The sequence below is a fragment of the Penicillium roqueforti genome (assembly GCF_015533775.1).
Source record: "Penicillium roqueforti strain LCP96 04111 chromosome Unknown scaffold_26, whole genome shotgun sequence".
Classification (NCBI taxonomy): domain Eukaryota; kingdom Fungi; phylum Ascomycota; class Eurotiomycetes; order Eurotiales; family Aspergillaceae; genus Penicillium; species Penicillium roqueforti.
Window position 1 is genome coordinate 207001 of NW_024067590.1, and position 18230 is coordinate 225230.

Consider the following 18230-nt stretch of genomic DNA (forward strand, 5'->3'; position numbering starts at 1 on the left):
TGATCTTACCTATAGATTTTTCTGAACTCCATCTCCGCTCGGTGTTTAATTTGGTTTTTTTTTTTTTTTTCTATCGGCAGAAAAATTCCCACAGGACGAATCCTCAATCTGTGATATCTTTGCTATCTCTGCGTTTGGTCGGGTTTCTCTCCTCTCGTTATATCCATATTCCCCCTTTCGACATACATACATATCTTCCGGCTTCATGGCCGTTGATCAATGTTTGCGTTCTCGGATTTGATACCACCCCGTTATTCCGCTTGCCTCTTACCTCTCATCTCCCCAAAGAACTTGTACATTGAATATCCTACTTACATTTCTTTTTCATGTCCTATCGTTTACATGCCTTCTATACATATTAATAGTCAATCTCTGTCATTCATTATTTTTTGACTGTTCTATATTATCATGTACCCCCCCTTGTTGTGATATTGTCGGATGTAGCTTGTTGATATACATGCTTTCCCGTTGTGTTTCTTGTAGCTTATCACTGTTCGAGTGTTTACTATTTCAAAATGAATTCAGACTTTTTACCACTGCTACGTTACTCTTCTTATGCAAGTGTTCAGTACGCTTGTACATAACTACAAAGACTCTCGCTGTTTGTAGTTGACGTACAATGTAACGATATATATGTTGCGGTATAACTTTACAAGTGTTAGATTCTCATTCGAATAGATGCCAATCCTTCGAGAGACCCATTGAATCTAACCATAACATAATTATTCATATCACAATCTAAATCCACCCAACTCCAGTATACAGCCAAGACTGAATCTCAAGGCGGAGCGGTGTTTACTGAAGTGGTCCGAGCGCCGCCAATTGACACCTTGCGCGTTGACGTTGACGTTGACGGCCAACACCAACATCACCACCCACGCACTCGTCAATCACCCCAGACTCATCGGAGCCGAAATATTCCAATATGAGATTTTCAACAAGCGCAATCCTGGTCACCGCGCTGGGGTGGATCACCGCCGCGACCGCACACACCATCCAGCTCAAGTCTCACTCACGAGAATGCTTCCACGAGTCACTGCACCGCGACGATGTCATGACTGTCACTTTCCAGGTTGGAGATCGGGAGTTTGGAGGGAGCAATAACATTGAGGTTGATTTCTGGGTATGAATTATCCCGGTGTTGCTAGGGAGTCCGCTTCTGCTCTGATGGTGGCTCTGGCATGGGATATCGGATCTATAAACCGAGAGGTCTATGCCTACCTACGGACTAGGCCAGCTGCTAAATCATGATAGAGGAACGATTCAAAATAAGCTAGATGCTAACGCTCGGTCGTCGCAGGTCGAGGATCCCCTGAGAAACCGCCAGTACTTCAAGCAAGCTGTTGCCTCCGACGACTACTCCTTCACCGCACAGCTGGACGGGAAATACAACTACTGCTTCAGCAACGAGGGCTGGACCTCCAACTCCAAGGAGGTCTCCTTCAACGTCCACGGAATTGTCTACGTGCCCGAACATGAGATGACGCAGGATCCCCTCGAGGTCGAAGGTAAGCGTGGGAAATAACAGCCGACGGAAGATGAAGGATATTGTGACTGATCATCTGGTACCATCTAGTCCGCAAACTTAGCGAGGCTTTGACGCAGGTAAAGGATGAGCAGTCGTACATCGTCGTGCGCGAGCGAGTGCACCGCAATACTGCAGAGAGCACGAACGGCCGCGTGAAGTGGTGGAGCATGTTCCAACTTATGGTGGTTATTGGCGAGGGTGTGTTCCAGGTGTGGTGGCTCAAGAGATTCTTCGAGGTACGTGGGTTCCTTTGATTGAGACACCGGAAGATGATATACTAATGCTCCATATTTAGGTCAAGCGCGTGGTCTGAACAAGATTTACCCTCTTTCCTTGAGCGAAAACATCTCCTTTTCCCTTTTGTTATGCATCGATGAGCGACAATTGTGGCTTTTGGTATTTCTGCGCTAGTTCGTTTTCAGCGCGATTCACCAGGATAAATTTATCACGTTTTCACGCCACGGTGTCATGCGATCATCAAGTCTATATAATATTACTCTGTACCACCACAGTGACTCAGATGACCCTTCATGTGGGACTTGTATGTGTGCGTGCGTTGTAGATGCCCTGAGGATGCAGTGGCAAAAGTACCGCAGCCCAAAAATGCATGACTGCGCAACTTTTGATCCAATTGATAGTCTCATGTTGGGTTGCAAAATAATAAGCTCTATACAAAACACATGGGATTTCTCGCAAATATTTTATCTCACTATACATTCACCCGCAACTCACCAGAGGCAAAGTGTTCTGTCTGCAAGGGAAGAAATCTGACTATTGAGGACAGGAACCAGCTATACCACGACCACCTTACATGGTATTTAACCAAGTAAACAGTGATGAATGGCCTGGAAAACTCTAGCTTCCCCTTGGACAACCCTGATTCCAGAGATCCGCTTTTCCATATTGTATAGTAGGTCGCATTCTCTTATGACCAGCTTTTTCTCGTAGTCGAGTCTGATTCTCCCCTCTTCTCCCTTCCCGGTAACTTGCAGTCGATATGCGAACCTTCCCCTCGTATTCGTTTCACATCCTGCTCCCTTGCGTCCCCAGCCCCCAGAATGGGGGTTTCAAGGCCACATTTCACCTACCACGGATCTCATGATTGCTTTTGCTTTGATTTATCAGACATGTCATATGCTGCTGACTATTGATTGTTGTGGTATAGTCCTCGACCTGTGTTCCTAACCTATCACGGGTCCGATACTTGCGCCTGTCGGCCCAGAAAGCATCTGCCCCCTTGGCTCTAAGGAGATATGGGAGCTGAGAGCTCTGCCATTTGGGTGCCATGCGAGTACCTTGACTGTTCTGTCAGTAATAGTTGCTGTGCTCGGGATGTTGGCGTTGGGCGTTCTAGGGGTTGGATAATTGTGGCTTGTGCGCCGGACCCGATGGCGTTGGAAGGCGGCGAAGTATGGACAGGCTGACGAGGAAGGGCGGAGGTCACTAGGGGGTGAGTTTGGGATCTGGGACTTGCGTCCTTTGTTGGTCTCTTTCCTCAATGGTGTCGAACAGAGGGTCAGATTGAATTTGAGTAGGGGGAAGAAGCAGAGACAAGGCCGCTGCTGGAGTAGACTAGTGCGAGAATTCTATATTTATGAGAACATGAAATGCACCCAATGTCCGGGATAGCGCGTAAATCTAGCCTATCGGATGTTGTTTCTGGTGTGTTGCTATATAAAGGAAAACTCAAGCCACACAGTCGATCATCTCGCGTACAACTAAAGCAATCTCATCGGCAGTCTGCTTCTTTCTTGGAATTGTATGTCCTGCCCCATGATCAAACAGGTCCGCAGTATCTGGATCGCACATATTGTACAGTGCCATTGACCCATCAAGGAACGGATCCGATGCACCGACAACATGGCAAGTCGGAATAGTGATTGGCTCTTCATTATAGTCGTCAGCCGTGAGAACTTTTCCAGTCACGGGGTGTACCGGTGGCCATCCGCTGAACATAATCGCACATTTAAGTCGAGGTGCCCGACCAAGTTCCTTCTCTCTTCTTTGCTCCTCTAGAATAAGCGATGCGGCAATTAGGGCGCCCTCAGAGAAGCCAATCACACCATCAATGTCGCCTTCACTGTCAAGAATGCCGACCAGACGGTCCATGACCTCAGCGATACATGAAAATGTGGGATCGCCAGCCGCCTTTGTGGCGACTTTCATTGCCTCTTCCGGGGTGTCGCGTTTCGGGAAGTCACTCAAGTTCGTATGGACCAGTGGAGGCTCATCAACCTTAATGAAGGTATAGTTGGGCGGCGGACCGAAAAACCCGGCTGATTCTGGGGGAACATGCACCTCGGTGGTTCCCTGCGTGTAGTGGAAGCTGGCATTTCCATTGGCCGCGAGGGCATCGCAGAACGGGCCTGTACCCACTATTAGTTCTCTCCGACGTTCATCGCATCAAATGCAGCTTCTTACCTAGCTGTGTTTTGAGAGCCTGTATAGTCGGCGTCAGATGATTTTATTCCACGTGACAAAATGCTTGACATACCTTGGCACTGCAATAGCCACCTGGGAGACATAGAAACTTCATCGCGATAATCAACTGGGGAATATCTTCGGAGAAAAAAGCGAGGTGGAATACCACCCGGAGGGTTCTATAAAGATACTTGCTACGCGAGGAGGCACCAATAACAAATTATGCCATCAGGAATCTGCCAGGGTCCCGGGAGTTTGCCCCTGTGTTTGGAATGTACGGAGAACGCACCCTCGCCTTAGCAAGGGCATCGGAGAAAACACTATCCAGACCATTGCAAATACATGGACAAGGTCAGATGTACTGATCTCGATCTACAATCCTGGAAACCTCTAACGAGGAATCGAGGGGATACTTTCATGCATGGATGATCCCATTGACGTCCCTGCGAGTTGTTAGATTCGTCATCAAGGAAGACAGACATAAGCGTTCTCTCGACCTATCATTGCCCGATTCAGTGTTTAAATCCCCTGTTTCAATCAGGAAACTACTGGACAGAGATCGGCACGCGCACGCTTGGGTGTTTATGCAAGGGCGGTTCGCACTCTATGTTGTACAAACCATCTCGACGCCCTTGTTGTTTACTCTCTGCCTTTCAGGAAGTACTTGGATGGACCGAGTGCCTGTTTCGAACGCTCTGTGATTGTACTATTCTATACATATCTTTTCTTGCAAATCCATATTTGTCTCTTTGGACACTTGTTGGACATTGGGACACAGCCAGGTACATAATTCGACATCTTCAAACCAAACACCGAATCTATCAAAGATGCGCCTTCAACAGCCCTCCGGGACTGGAACTCCAGTTGCCGAGAGCGCGAATGCATTTTTGCACGAAGCACCTAGTGAGATCGCCGATAATGCCACAGGCGATGTGCCCAAGCGAATGGCCATCATCGGCATGTCCTGCCGCCTCCCAGGCGACGTTTCCACGGCCGAAGAGTTCTGGGACCTGTGTTCTCGAGGACGGAGTGCTTGGTCGCTAATCCCGAAAAACCGATTCAACGCCGAGTCCTTCTATCACCCTGATCCAGATCGACCAGGTTCCTTCAACCCAGTAGGAGCTCACTTCCTGAAAGAAGACGTTGGCCTATTCGATGCGCCATTTTTCAACATTACACTCCAAGAGGCGAGATCAATGGATCCGCAACAGCGTATTTTCCTTGAATGTGTGTATGAAGCCCTCGAGAACGCTGGAATTCCGAGTCACGAGATCAGTGGCCAAAAAGTGGGAGTCTTCGCAGGCGCCTCATACCCAGACTACGAAATCAACAACACCAAAGATATCACGGCTATCCCTATGTATGCTGCCACTGGAACAGCCGTGGCATTGCAGGCGAATCGAATTTCGTATTATTTTGACTTGAACGGGCCTAGTGTTACGGTCGACACAGCTTGCTCTTCCAGCTTATCTGCTCTGCATCTGGCTTCTCAGAGTATCCGGAACGGTGAATGTTCCATGGCCATTGTGGGAGGATGTCACCTCAATATAACCCCCGAGACTTTCATCTCAATGACACGTTCTAGGTAAGTGTCACTGGCAGTCTCCTTGACCCACAAAAGCTGATTAATCCCCAAGACTACTTTCCGACACTGGTCGCTCATATGCATTTGATCACCGCGGTACTGGCTTTGGCCGAGGTGAAGGTGCTGGATGTATTATATTGAAGTCTCTTGAGGATGCGGAGGCTGCTGGAGACGCTATCCGATCTGTAATTATCAACAGTGGTCTCAACCAGGATGGACGGACCAGAGGTATTGCAATGCCAAATGGCAAGGCACAGGAAGAACTGATTCGTCAAGTCTATAAAGAGGCACGCATTGACCCGTCCTTGGTAGGATTTGTGGAGGCTCACGGTACGGGAACCAAAGTTGGTGATCCCCTCGAAGCCACTGCATTGAATGCCGTTTTTGGCAAAGGACGCACTCCGCGTCAACCGTTGCTTGTTGGGTCTGTAAAATCGAACATTGGTCATACAGAAGGAACCAGCGGCGTTGTTTCTGTGATCAAAACTACCTTGGCACTTGAGCGAGGCTTCGTACCCCCAAACTGCAATTTTGAGAAGGCAAATGATGAGATACCGATGGAAGACTGGAATATGAAGGTAAGATCAAGCACCGACTTGAGGTATCAATGGACCGAGCTAAACATCCAACCAGGTTCCCAAGAAGCTCATGCCTTGGCCCCGTGGCAAACCATACGCAAGTGTGAACAACTTCGGCTTCGGCGGGACCAATGCCCATGTTATCCTACAGCGTGGTCCCCGGCACGAAGGTGACCTTGCAGCGAACAACGATCCTCTCAGGCGAAGGTTGTATGTTGTCTCTGCGTACGATAAACAGGCTGCTCTTCAGCTTGGGAAATCAATCGGAACATACCTCGACCTTTTCCCGGTTGTTTTCAAAGATAGCACTTTGGATAATATGGCCTATACACTGGGACAGCGACGAACATTCCTGCCATGGAGGTTGGCATGCTCTGCAATCCTTGGACAGGAGCTGAATGCATCTCTATCTAACGACGCAGTGCCTGTTCGTTCTTCCAAAGAGCCTACTGTCGGCTTTGTCTTCACTGGACAAGGTGCGCAATGGCACGGTATGGGCAAAGAACTTCTGGGCACCTACCCGGTCTTCAAGAAGACTATGCAGGATGTTGACGCTTGCTTGAAATCATTCGGTGCTACGTTCTCAATTATAGGTATGTCTCCAACCCAATTGTGACACTGCCCAAAGCGATATACTCAGACACTAACCTCGCAATGCAAAGATGAATTGCTTTTGACCGACCCGAGCGCGAGCTCTATTTCTGCCGCATACATGAGCCAGCCGGCTTGTACTGCGGTCCAGCTAGCGTTGGTTGACCTGCTCTCATCCTGGGGTATTCGCCCCAAGGCAGTGGTCGGCCATTCTAGCGGAGAGATTGCAGCAGCTTACGCGGCTGGCATTCTGAATTTCGAAGAATGTGTTCGTGTGGCGTACTCTCGTGGTGTCGCGGCAAACTTGGTAGCAAATGACAAGTCTATCAAGGGAGGTATGTTAGCGGTTGGAGCCAGCGCCTCAGACATCCAGCAAATTTTGGATGCTATGCGAGGGAACCAGGCTGTCATTGCCTGTGTGAACAGTGAGTCCAGCGTGACTTTGTCTGGAGACGCGGAGGTCATCGACGATCTGCAGACTGCCTTGGACAAAGAAGGGATCTTCACCCGGAGATTGCAGGTTGAGGTTGCTTACCACTCCCATCATATGAAGATTGTCTCGCACGAATATAGATGCCTACTCGGTAAGATTGCACCTCGGGACTCTGAGGTTTCATTCCATTCGACTGTCTATGGAAAATTGGTCCCAGGAAGCACCTTGGGTGCCTCCTACTGGGTGGACAATCTGGTCTCTCGTGTGGAGTTTGTGGAGGGTCTGAAGAGCCTTATCACCGATGAGCAGGCAAATACGCCAATCACCACATTAGTCGAAATTGGCCCTCACCCTGCGCTGCAGACACCTGTCAAAGACATTGCGCAGAAATACGCCCCAAATTCCAACGTCCATTATCTTCATACCTTGAAACGCAAGGTAGATGACATCGAAGCTGTCCAAAACCTAGCTGGCTCGCTGTTCACACAGGGTCTGAATCTCGACTTCCAAGCTATCAACTTCCCGAACTTGAAGACAACGACGAGAAAGCCAGCTTTGTTGACAAATCTGCCCAAATATCCGTGGAACCACTCGGAAAGATACTGGTTTAGCTCACGGATAGGTGATAACCATTTCCATCCCCAATTCCCTCGGAGTGATATCCTTGGCTCATTGTGCATGGAGAATGTCGACTTTGAACCTAGGTGGAGGAACATCATTCGTGCAGATGATCACCCTTGGATCCGCGAGCACAGAGTCCATGACCGCACTGTGTATCCAATGACCGGATTCTTGGCCATGGCCATGGAGGCTATTTCACAACATGCACAGCTGCACCATGTCACTCCCGGAAAGATCGATATCCGCGATATCTTCATTAACCGTGTCCTGACTATCCCGGATAACTCATCGGTGGAGACAATTCTCACCTTGAAACCATCCCGATCGGAAGCCCCCAGCAAATCAGTCCTCGGCTGGCACGAGTTCAAGGTTTTCTCATGGACCGAGGGTCGCGGATGGGACCAACACTGCAATGGTTTCATCATGGTGCAAGAAGCGAAGGATGTCAATCCTGTCGACGGGTCTCGACAAGAGCTCGAGAAGACAGCACGCTTCACTCAACAAGCATTGAATATGCGAAGTTCCTGTAATATTCCTGTGCATATCGATTTCCTCTACGAGAATATCGCCAACGGTGGTGTGAATTACGGTCCTCTCTTCCAAGGGCTAACCGAAGCCTCTGTGAGCAGGGATGGCCAAGCACTCGCTACCTTACGCATCCCAGACACGAAGGCAGCAATGCCACATGGGCATGAGACCCCCTGCATTCTGCATCCTGTTACACTTGATCTATGTAGTCAAGTCATGTGGCTGCTTCGTGGTTACGGCGAACCCGGGCCGCATACCACCTTTGTGCCATCGCATGTGAAGCACATCTCCGTTTCATTGTCCCACGAAATAAGTGCTGGTACTGTACTCCAACTCTATGGTAGTGGGTCAGGAAACGAGTCCGCGAGCAACCCTGAGACAAACCGCATATTCGCCACCGTTCCCAGCAACCCGGCGAATCTGCTCATTGACATCAATGGTATTACTTTGGTTCCCATATCGAATGATATCAAAGGCTCAACGGACAATTCGCCGGATCAGATTTGCTACAAGATGCAATATGAGCCCTGCTTTGATTTCCTCTCCGCCGAAGATTATCGACAGCTTCCTCGCCCCGAGACTGATGTTGCCCAAGGCATTGAGCGAATGCAGCAACTCGAATATGTGGCAGAGTACTACCTTGCACAGATGGTCAACTCTGTGACAGAAGATGATTTGTCTACCTTCGAGCCCCATCATCGGCAATTCTATCTTTGGGCCCAGAAAACTTGCCGAAAGGCGGGCACCAAAGATGCCTTATCACTTGACGTCCTTGAACAAAGCCGAACCGTTGATGGAGCAAGTGAGCTGGCATTCAAAGTGGGAGAGTTGCTTCCAAAAATCCTCAGGGGCGAGGTAGACGCCTTGAGTGTACTTCTGGAGGATGATGGAATCGGAAGATACTACAGCGATCTTGACGCTCTTCGCGAGGCCTATGCCAATGCCTCTGTCTGTGTTGACAAGATGGCACATCAAAACCCTACACTCAACATCATTGAGATTGGTGCTGGAACAGGCGGTGCTACCATGCCTATTTTGCAGAGTCTGGGCGGCGAACCAGGGTCAACGCCTCGGTTTGGGCACTACACTTATACCGACATCTCTCCCGGCTTCTTTGAAAAAGCCAAGACAAAGTTCGAGAGCTGGAGACATCTCATGACATACCAGACACTAGATGTGTCGGCTGATCCCACTGGCCAAGGCTTCACCAATGGCACATATGATGTTGTAGTTGCTTGCAATGTGCTGCATGCTACTACCGACATCAGCCAGACGATGGCAAACATCCGAGGACTTCTGAAGCCTGGTGGCAAGGTTATACTCATCGAGGAAACTGTCCCCAGGGCACGCCACTTCCCATTCGCACTCCTCCCTGGATGGTGGCTGGCCAATGACAAATTCCGCACAGACGGACCCCTCCTCACCGTCGAAGGATGGAGCAATGTGATGAAGGAGAATGACTTCTCCGGGGTTGACCTGTGTGTCGAGGAGTACCCTGGAGCATCTTTCCAATCTGGTTGTCTCATGACATCCACTGCTAATATCCCAATAACCGGTCCCGCAAACGCCGGTGATGTTGTGATTCTTGGCGTTGACTCGATCGGCACTTTTTCGTCGCTCAGTCTCGAATCTGGTCTCAAGGAGATGATTGGGGTTGACCCCATCACGGCTGTCAACTCTGATGAGGTTGATGTTACCGGAAAATGGTGTATTTTCCTTGGGGGAATGGATCGCTCGATCCTATCGCATCTCACCCAAGACAAATTCAACGCATTGCAGCGTCTTCTGAGTCGGGCTCGGGGTCTACTGTGGGTTGTTCGTCACAGCAAATCCGATTTGGAATCGCTTGGTGCGAACATGGCAATTGGATTAGCTCGCACTGTGAGATCAGAGACTGGGCTCCAATTCGCCACGCTTGACCTGGGAGAGCGGGAGAACATGCCCGACGCTGAGGCAGTGAAGCATATGCTCAAGGTATTTAACGGAGTCTTTTGTCAGAAATCGCAGCTGGCCCAGAATGACTGGGAGTTTGTTGTCCGAAATGGCAATGTTTGTGTGCCCCGCTTGGTTGACAATAACACATTGAACCTCAGTGTCCAGCAAGAGACACCAAATGCCCCTCCCCAGATGCAGCCTTTCAAACAAGATCGGGCTTTGCGACTTGCTGCCGGAGACGGGAGGGGTCTTGATGAGCTTTATTTCACAGATGATGTTTCCCGCAACGGAGCACTGCCGGAAGACCACATTGAGATCCAGGTTCACAGCACCGGTCTCAACTTTCGAGATGTCTTGATGGCCATGGGCCAGCTTCAAGGTGAAAGACTCGGACAGGAATGTAGTGGAGTCGTGACTCAAGTGGGAGCCGCGGTGTCCGACTTCAAGATCGGAGATCGAGTCTGTGCAATGTCACCAGGTTCATTGTCAACTTTCACTCGCTGTCCGGCCTCTGGATCCTTGCTTATTCCTGACGACATGTCATTCGAGACATCAGCTTCGATTCCAGCTGTGTTTTGTACTGCCTTCTATTCTCTCATTGACTTGGGGAGACTGAGCAAAGATGAGAGCGTCCTGATCCACGCCGCTGCAGGAGGAGTTGGCCAAGCGGCAATAATCATTGCTCAAAGCATTGGAGCTAATATCTTCGCAACCGTTGGCAGCCTCGAAAAGAAAAACTTCCTTATGGAAACTTACCAGCTGAAAGAGGATCATATCTTCTTCAGTCGTGACATGTCATTTGTGCAGGGTATTCAGCACGCCACTGGTGGTCAGGGTGTGGATGTTGCCCTCAACTCGCTTAGCGGTGATGCTTTGCAAGCAACATTCGAGTGTGTCGCGCCATTTGGTCGTTTCATTGAACTGGGCAAGCGGGACATCACGACAAACTCTCGGTTGGAGATGTCTCACTTTAACAAGAACATCTCCTTCGCATCTGTCGATTTGGGAATGGTCAGAGAGAAGCGTCCGCAATTGACGAAGCGGCTGCTTCGTGATGCGTTTAAGCTGTTTGTTGACACTAACGCCCAATCAAAGTGGTCTGTCACCACTCTTCCTATCTCAGACGTCGAGATTGGATTCCGTGCGCTGCAGGGTGGACAGGTGATCGGCAAGATAGTCGTCCAGGTCACGGATGATTCCATGGTTAAGGTATGTTTGCTGATATCTACGACAATTGGAGCAAATGATCGCTAACTCACCACACAGGTCTATCCCGCCAGAAGAGACGAAAACCTCCTCCGCGCGGACGCTTCATATATCATCGTTGGTGGGACCGGTGGGATTGGCCTCAACATTGCCAGCTGGATGCCAGAGAGGGGAGCCAAGAATCTTATCCTGGTTTCTCGAAGTGGTATTAAGACTGAAAAGGCCGAGCAAGCTGTTCAGAATCTTATCCGCCAGGGTGTTAATGTGGAAGTCTGTCGCTGCGATGTGGCGGACCAACAGAGCGTGGAGCAAGATCTTGTTCCGCTCCTCGCTCGCATGCCTCCCGCTCGTGGTGTTGTATACGGCGCCATGGTTCTCCGGGTAAGTTTATCAGCATCAAACAACAGATAAGATCTCGGCTAACTTTCTCGTAAGGATACGCTCTTCGAAAAGCTCAGTTTTGCGGACTACCAAACGGTGATGATGCCCAGAGTCCACGGAATCTGGAACGTTCAACGGGCATTGGCAACAACTAATGGTACCGTGGATTTCTTCATCAACCTATCGTCCGCCGCTAGTTTTGTAGGCAATATGGGTCAATCACCATACGCAGCCAGTGGAACCTTCATGGCTGCGCTCGCCCAGTACCCTGAGACAGCCAGGATGCGCTGTTCAACAATCGATTTGCCCATTGTGCGTGGAGTCGGATATCTCTCCGACGATCAGAAGCGCGAGGCAATCTCCAAACAATTGGGCACAGAGTCCGTTGATGCAACTGATATCCGTGGTCTTGTAACGGCAGCAATCCGCAACGAGTTCGACAGTTCATGCGAGGGTCACTGCGTGGCTGGGTTTGAAGCAGTCAAATCCACACCTGCCAGTGAACAGCCCTTCTGGGTAAACGATACCAAGCTGTCGCACCTGTTGCGCCTCTCTACTCTCGCTGGCGGGGATGCATTGGCCGAGTCTGCACAGAGCGGTGCCGAGATTTCACCAGCAATTGTTATCCGGCAATCGAAGACCCGCGAAGGAGCCGAGGCCATTGTTGGGGCTGCCGTGCTCAACAAGATCTCTAGCATTCTTATGCGTCCGATGGAAGACCTTGACCCTGCTGCGCCTATCACGGTTTACGGCTTGGACTCGCTGGTCGGTATCGAGATCCGAAACTGGATCTCCCGCGAGTTGGAAGCTAATTTGCAGATCCTTGAGATTTTGACCAGTGAATCTGTCCCGGCTCTTGCCGAGATGATTCTCAAGAAATCGGGTATACTTACTTCAGACCTCAAGGTTGAGTGGGGTCTTGACATGGCTGAAGGCAGAACCAGCCAAGAATGAATATTTTCCTATGCACACTTCATTGAAATATATCTGGCGAGGTATTGATTTCTTGTTCTTTTATTCCTTATACTATACAACCTTTTCTGTTTTATTTATCTTATTTTGTCGGATATGAAGATTGAATTTCAATTGTCTCTTTCTCAAACTAGCTTGATATCTTATGAATTACTCCTTAAACAGTTCCCATTCTGTAGACCAGGTCGCATGTTTTTCCAATGAGAAATATTCAGTGGAGAACAAGCAAACGTCCGGTTACTACTGGGGTCACCATACTAGTAAGAATATTGTTAGGCTTGTATGGGATGTAATGGCCTTGTCAAGAGTAAATTGTAGGGGCTGCAATGCTGTTGACCACAAGGCCTAGTAATTTTTTGACGCGTTCTCATGCCAAAATAATCACGCGTATATCATGTGATTAGAGAAAATCACAATTACGAAAACATTCCCAAGAAGCTCTTTCAACAAGTTATGAGCGCGGGTTTAGCACTCAGGAATACAGAGCACCTCGAAACCCTCTGAGCTGGCATCCGAACTTCCAGCCCTCTCCTCTTTTGCTCGAGGATCACCAAGCCAAGAAACCTTGCCTATAAAAATGGCTCCAACCCCCCATGTGTGATCGGGATCTTCCACGCACCTCGTCCCAGAAGAATATCAGACTCACTAACTCAAAACGGACTATCCCCCATCCTATTTCGACAAGTCGCTGGAAACTCCGCTTTAGGCAGTCTCGACCCAGCCACCTACTCTCGCTTGATTGACGAATCGAAGTACCCTCACCTTGTTGAAACCCTTAAGCTCTCACCGATTTTCCAGAGCCAGCCAGCTCAATTGACCTCAATACCTGGAACTTAGAAGCAAAATCCCCATCCCCAGTGGTACTAGGCCAACGACCAACAAGATGGCAGAACAGACGACTGGCCGTTTGAACTAGTACGTATCGTTGGTCAGCGTTCCCGGGGGCGACGATGAACAAAACACTAGGATCGTGGGATATACAGATCTTCTAGACTGGGCCAAGGAGGGCCCCTCGTCCGCGAAGGCGCATAAGCCAATGTCACCTTACTCAACGAGTGGAGGATCAGACAATGCCGCTGCTGCCATCCGCAGCCGACTACCTTAACAACCAAACTTCTATATTTTCACTATTCATACCCCAAGTAAACATACGGCATGACGGAGAATTCAACTTCGATATCTCATAGTCCAAACTGGTACTGGTCATGTGTGTAGATGTGATGTTCCTTCCCTGGGAACGACGCCCTTGGGATCTGATACTTGCCCATTATGTCACTTTTTCGCTGCTCAGGGATTTACCAAGTTGTCTTAAGCAGAGCAACTCCCTGCCCCAAACATTTTGGCTCACAACATGGAGAAAGAAGAAACTCCGCTCTTTGACTACAGTGAGTTCGACGTAGCCGCTCTATGTCACCTCGCGAGCAAGCTACGACGGGAAATCACACCGAAGAATCCCGCCGTGGAATCAATATATCTCACCGAACACATCCCCCGAAGTGATCCTAGCGAAGAGATCCTACCGAATGAGGGTATCGTGCCGAAGACATCCCACCAAACCTATCCCACCGAAGCTATGTCGCCAAAGATCCCTCGGTTATTACAAGCCAGATCCTTGGAACAGCAAAGTACTCAAGTCGAAGTCTGTACTGGAGATGGGAGCAAATGAGAGGAGAGACGTGGGGGATCTCCGAAGAGATGAGATGAAGGCAGTCCCACCTTGGCAAACAACTCAAACCGTCGACCTCTCCGTATCGTGAACTGTTATCGCTAAGCGAGCAAACAAACCTTGAAACGGCCTCTGGCATGTGAAAATGCGGATCGTGAGAGCCGCTGTTCGGATCCCTCGCGTAGATTAATTAGCACACGTCATCAAAACCTTAGGGTTCTCGACATTACAGTGAGGGGTCCGAGCTTTGCCCCGGTGGGGTTATGTAAGGTCTGATTCTGCATTATGTAATGGGTGTTTTAATCCGGCAGATTTTCACCTGAAAAGGCGGGATAGAAGGCTGAGCCAATAGAATTGATAGAAATAACGTGGTCGCGTGGGCGGTAGACCCGAAGAGCTACCTTAAAATGGGACTAGTCCTGAATAGGGAGGCTTGGCACTCTTAACTATGGTATTCTCAAAGCATATAATCAATCTGGAAGCATAGATTCATCTGAATTGCCGAGGTTTTTAAATTGACGTGGTTCGGTTTTAATGAGGCGTGCCCTATGGCTTACCGGGCTCGTTCCTAGATTTTTAATTTTGGGATATTGCGAGGTTTCATAGGTCAAGGCCATATCTTATCTTTTTCAAGCGGAGACCTCCGACGGACGTCCTCAGCTTTATACTTTCCAAGGCTATCTAAGTTACAGCTGAAAGGGTTGACAAGGGTCAAGAGGCTCGGGTTGGCCACATGGACATCTCCGATGAGATTTGTTTTTTTGATAAAGTATAGATATGATAAAAGGCTAATATAGCCGGTTGACATCGGGCATATTTGGAATTCAATGGATCGATGTCTATCTGTAGATATGCCTCTCGCATCCTTTCTGATTTTTTGTGGGAAATTCCATGCTATCGACCGAGCGATATGTCTCTCTCAGTTCGAGGCGACCTCGACGACCACGGCCCAAGGCTCCTGAGAGACATTTGGGCGCTCACGGGGATCGCCATTCTCATAGTCGTCTTGAGGGTGATTGCAAAAATAAAGATCCGGAAGATTGGCTGGGATGACATTCTTATGGTGTCGGCATTGGTTAGTCCACGTGTCGCGTAATAGTTTTGGAAGATCAAAACTGACCTGTTACCTGGCAGTGTCTTACTATAGTCGGATCAGCTTTGATTACCGTGGGCATCAAATATGGCTTCGGTCGCCATGTTTGGGACCTTAACACAACCACAGCCGTTCCAAAAGTCATCATGTACGACTATTTGACACAGACATTCGGCATTGCTGGCGGTACTTTGGGTCGCATCTCCTTCATTGTCTTTGTCATTCAGCTACTGGGCACCAGGAGATCACACAGAGTGATACTGTGGGTCATAGTTGGGTTACAAATCGTGACTAACGTGATGTTGATTATCATTCTATTTGTCCAATGCCCTGGACATGGTTCTGCGATCTGGACGCAGAATGGGAAAGACAAATGCTGGGATTACCGCGTCCAAGCATACTACGGGTATTATCAGGGCTGTACGAGCTTCCATTCATTGCCCTGGTCTACATCTGAGACTAATAATCAGCTTCAACAGCGTTTAATTCAGCCACAGACCTTTACCTGGCAGTTTTTTCAACATACGTATTCTGGAACTTGAATTTGAAGTTAAGGGTCAAGTTGGGCTTGGTCACACTCCTCGGATTGGGCATTTTGTGAGCCGCTAATCCCTACTTCATTTCAAAATATATACCGGCTAACGCAGTTATTTTGGATCTAGTGCAATGGCAGCCTCCGTTATGAAAGCAGTGCAAACCCAAGTCTTCGCTCACGCAGACGACGACCCAACTGTCGCAACCGTCAACTACGATCGCTGGCTATTCATCGAAGCCTACATAGTCATCATAACGGCATCGATACCTTGCATCAGATCCCTATTACGATCCGGCCGAGGAACAACCGGAAGTGGACGGAGCGCATACGAGTTGAGCTCCTCATATCCTGGAAACTCTTTGCCCACGCCTAGATCTCGGAGGTTGACACCAAAGTCGTTGATACCTAATCCGGATAATTCTAGCACGGATGATATCCTGGAGGGGAATAATAATGAGTTTGACGAAGTACACGAGATGAGGGACTCGAAGAAGTCGGTCCATGTCTATGTATAAATATCCTATGCGAAGTGCTATAATAGATACCCAGAAGTTCAATGCAGTAAGAGCGCATGTACCTGCCATAAGATAAATCATGTGAACAAGCACAGAGAGATCCTACGACATAATCAGGAATGCTGTCGACAAACCCTTCAAGGACCAGCCATCCATCTGATGCCAAGCCGTGAAGGTCATCGTATCTCATCTCAGCCTCACCTACCCCGCTCTGGGAATTGAAAGCTTGACTTGAATTAGGTATATTGATGGCTATTTTTACTTGTTTCCATGACACATGAACAATATTCTTCCAACCCTTTACCCTTTTAACAAAGAAGACACGATGTCATCTAATATAGGAGACATAACGCTAGCTATCTTAGGCTAGTGGAAGAGATTATAGAAAGTCTTTGTTAGACAATTAGATTAATAAAGCCTAATTGTTTGTAAAGGCATCCAGGCAACAAAGACTTTGTTAATCCGTGTTTAATAAAGGATTTTTATTAGCCCATTGTATAACCCACGAGTCAATGAACTCGAGGAATATCTATAAGAACGATCGAGTCCTCGCTCAGAATTAACTCGATCATCACAGCAAACAATCTTTCCACTCAAAAAAATCGTCAATATACTCGTTATACTCACACCTTTTTACAGATATCAGCCCCTAGCAACCTTTCATATTGTAACCATGCCTAGTCGAGGACCAACTATACGTTCACAGGCCCACAGCACACCTCGTGACCGACGACACGATCACGGTCGTCACTATGAACTCCATCTTCAAATTTGCAAGCCGCAGGGGGGTGTCATCCATTGGATGCTCGTTACGAGGCATCCACATTCTCAGTCTTGCACTCGACTCCACAGCACTGGCTACATGGGGAATCGTAACTTGGAGATCGAATATAACAAGAGATTTGATAGCTGGTCGGTCGAATCCACACACTTGCTCGGTGAAATTCATCGAGACAACATCCATACTGTCGAAGCAGAGGCTAGAGAGGTTCCACTACAGAGCTGCCAACTATGGGCTTGTTACCTGATGCTTAGACTTGAGCGCAGGGGACTGCTCGCAGAGGGAACTTTCGATCATTATATGAATTGTTATGAACATAAGCGTGAGGAAGACTATGGACCAGGACATGATCATCATCATCATGTATGCCCGGTTCATGGACGTTAGTTATCGATTTCTCCCTCTTTTCATCCTTGGATTTGCCCCTTGTTTTTTTTTTTTACCTCTTCTCTTTGGTATTGATTTCGGATTTTAGGATATTTGTGTGGGATCTATGTATACTTATTGTTCTTCAACCTAAATTAGCGAAAAAAAACAAGGGTGTGGTTAATATGGGCAAGTACGTTCTATCGGCCGATCTGCAGAACTTTTGCGGCCCTCACATATTCTTGCCATCTAATCAAAATGACATTTCGCATGACGCTTTTAGCATTTCCATATTAGATTCCTTCAATTTAAGGAGAAGAAGAAGAAAAAAGAATGGGCCCGAGCCCGGGATCGAACCGGGGACCTCGCGCATTAATGCTTTGGGTTAACCCTAAGCGCGAATCATACCACTAGACCACCCGGGCAGTTCATATGAGTCAGCAAATGTACAAGACTCAACTTCGACACTACCAATATTATGTGTTTCTTATGCTT

At 48.5% G+C, this 18230-nt stretch overlaps 4 protein-coding genes across 4 annotated transcripts; 3 read left to right on the plus strand and 1 right to left on the minus strand.

Annotated features, from left to right (window-relative positions):
- Positions 1 to 925: 925 nt before the first annotated feature.
- On the plus strand, positions 926 to 1841 carry LCP9604111_7826 (p24 family protein; the record flags this gene model as incomplete). The annotated part of the gene is made up of 4 exons (XM_039075901.1): positions 926 to 1123; positions 1301 to 1508; positions 1577 to 1764; positions 1824 to 1841. 4 exons carry the CDS (start codon positions 926 to 928, stop codon positions 1839 to 1841), a joined length of 612 nt encoding a protein of 203 aa, XP_038926215.1.
- A 1373-nt stretch (positions 1842 to 3214) lies between these two features.
- LCP9604111_7827 (uncharacterized protein) lies at positions 3215 to 4064 on the minus strand (the record flags this gene model as incomplete). Its single annotated transcript, XM_039075902.1, has 3 exons — positions 3215 to 3894; positions 3950 to 3968; positions 4023 to 4064. The coding sequence occupies 3 exons, from the start codon at positions 4062 to 4064 to the stop codon at positions 3215 to 3217; spliced, it is 741 nt and encodes a 246-aa protein (XP_038926216.1).
- Positions 4065 to 4776: 712 nt separating this feature from the next.
- LCP9604111_7828 (type I polyketide synthase) lies at positions 4777 to 12761 on the plus strand (the record flags this gene model as incomplete). The annotated part of the gene is made up of 6 exons (XM_039075903.1): positions 4777 to 5534; positions 5587 to 6112; positions 6168 to 6705; positions 6775 to 11429; positions 11487 to 11807; positions 11862 to 12761. The coding sequence occupies 6 exons, from the start codon at positions 4777 to 4779 to the stop codon at positions 12759 to 12761; spliced, it is 7698 nt and encodes a 2565-aa protein (XP_038926217.1).
- A 1369-nt stretch (positions 12762 to 14130) lies between these two features.
- Positions 14131 to 16588, plus strand: LCP9604111_7829 (uncharacterized protein; the record flags this gene model as incomplete). The annotated part of the gene is made up of 5 exons (XM_039075904.1): positions 14131 to 14404; positions 15369 to 15520; positions 15580 to 15958; positions 16018 to 16135; positions 16201 to 16588. The coding sequence occupies 5 exons, from the start codon at positions 14131 to 14133 to the stop codon at positions 16586 to 16588; spliced, it is 1311 nt and encodes a 436-aa protein (XP_038926218.1).
- Between the last annotated feature and the right edge of the window lie 1642 nt (positions 16589 to 18230).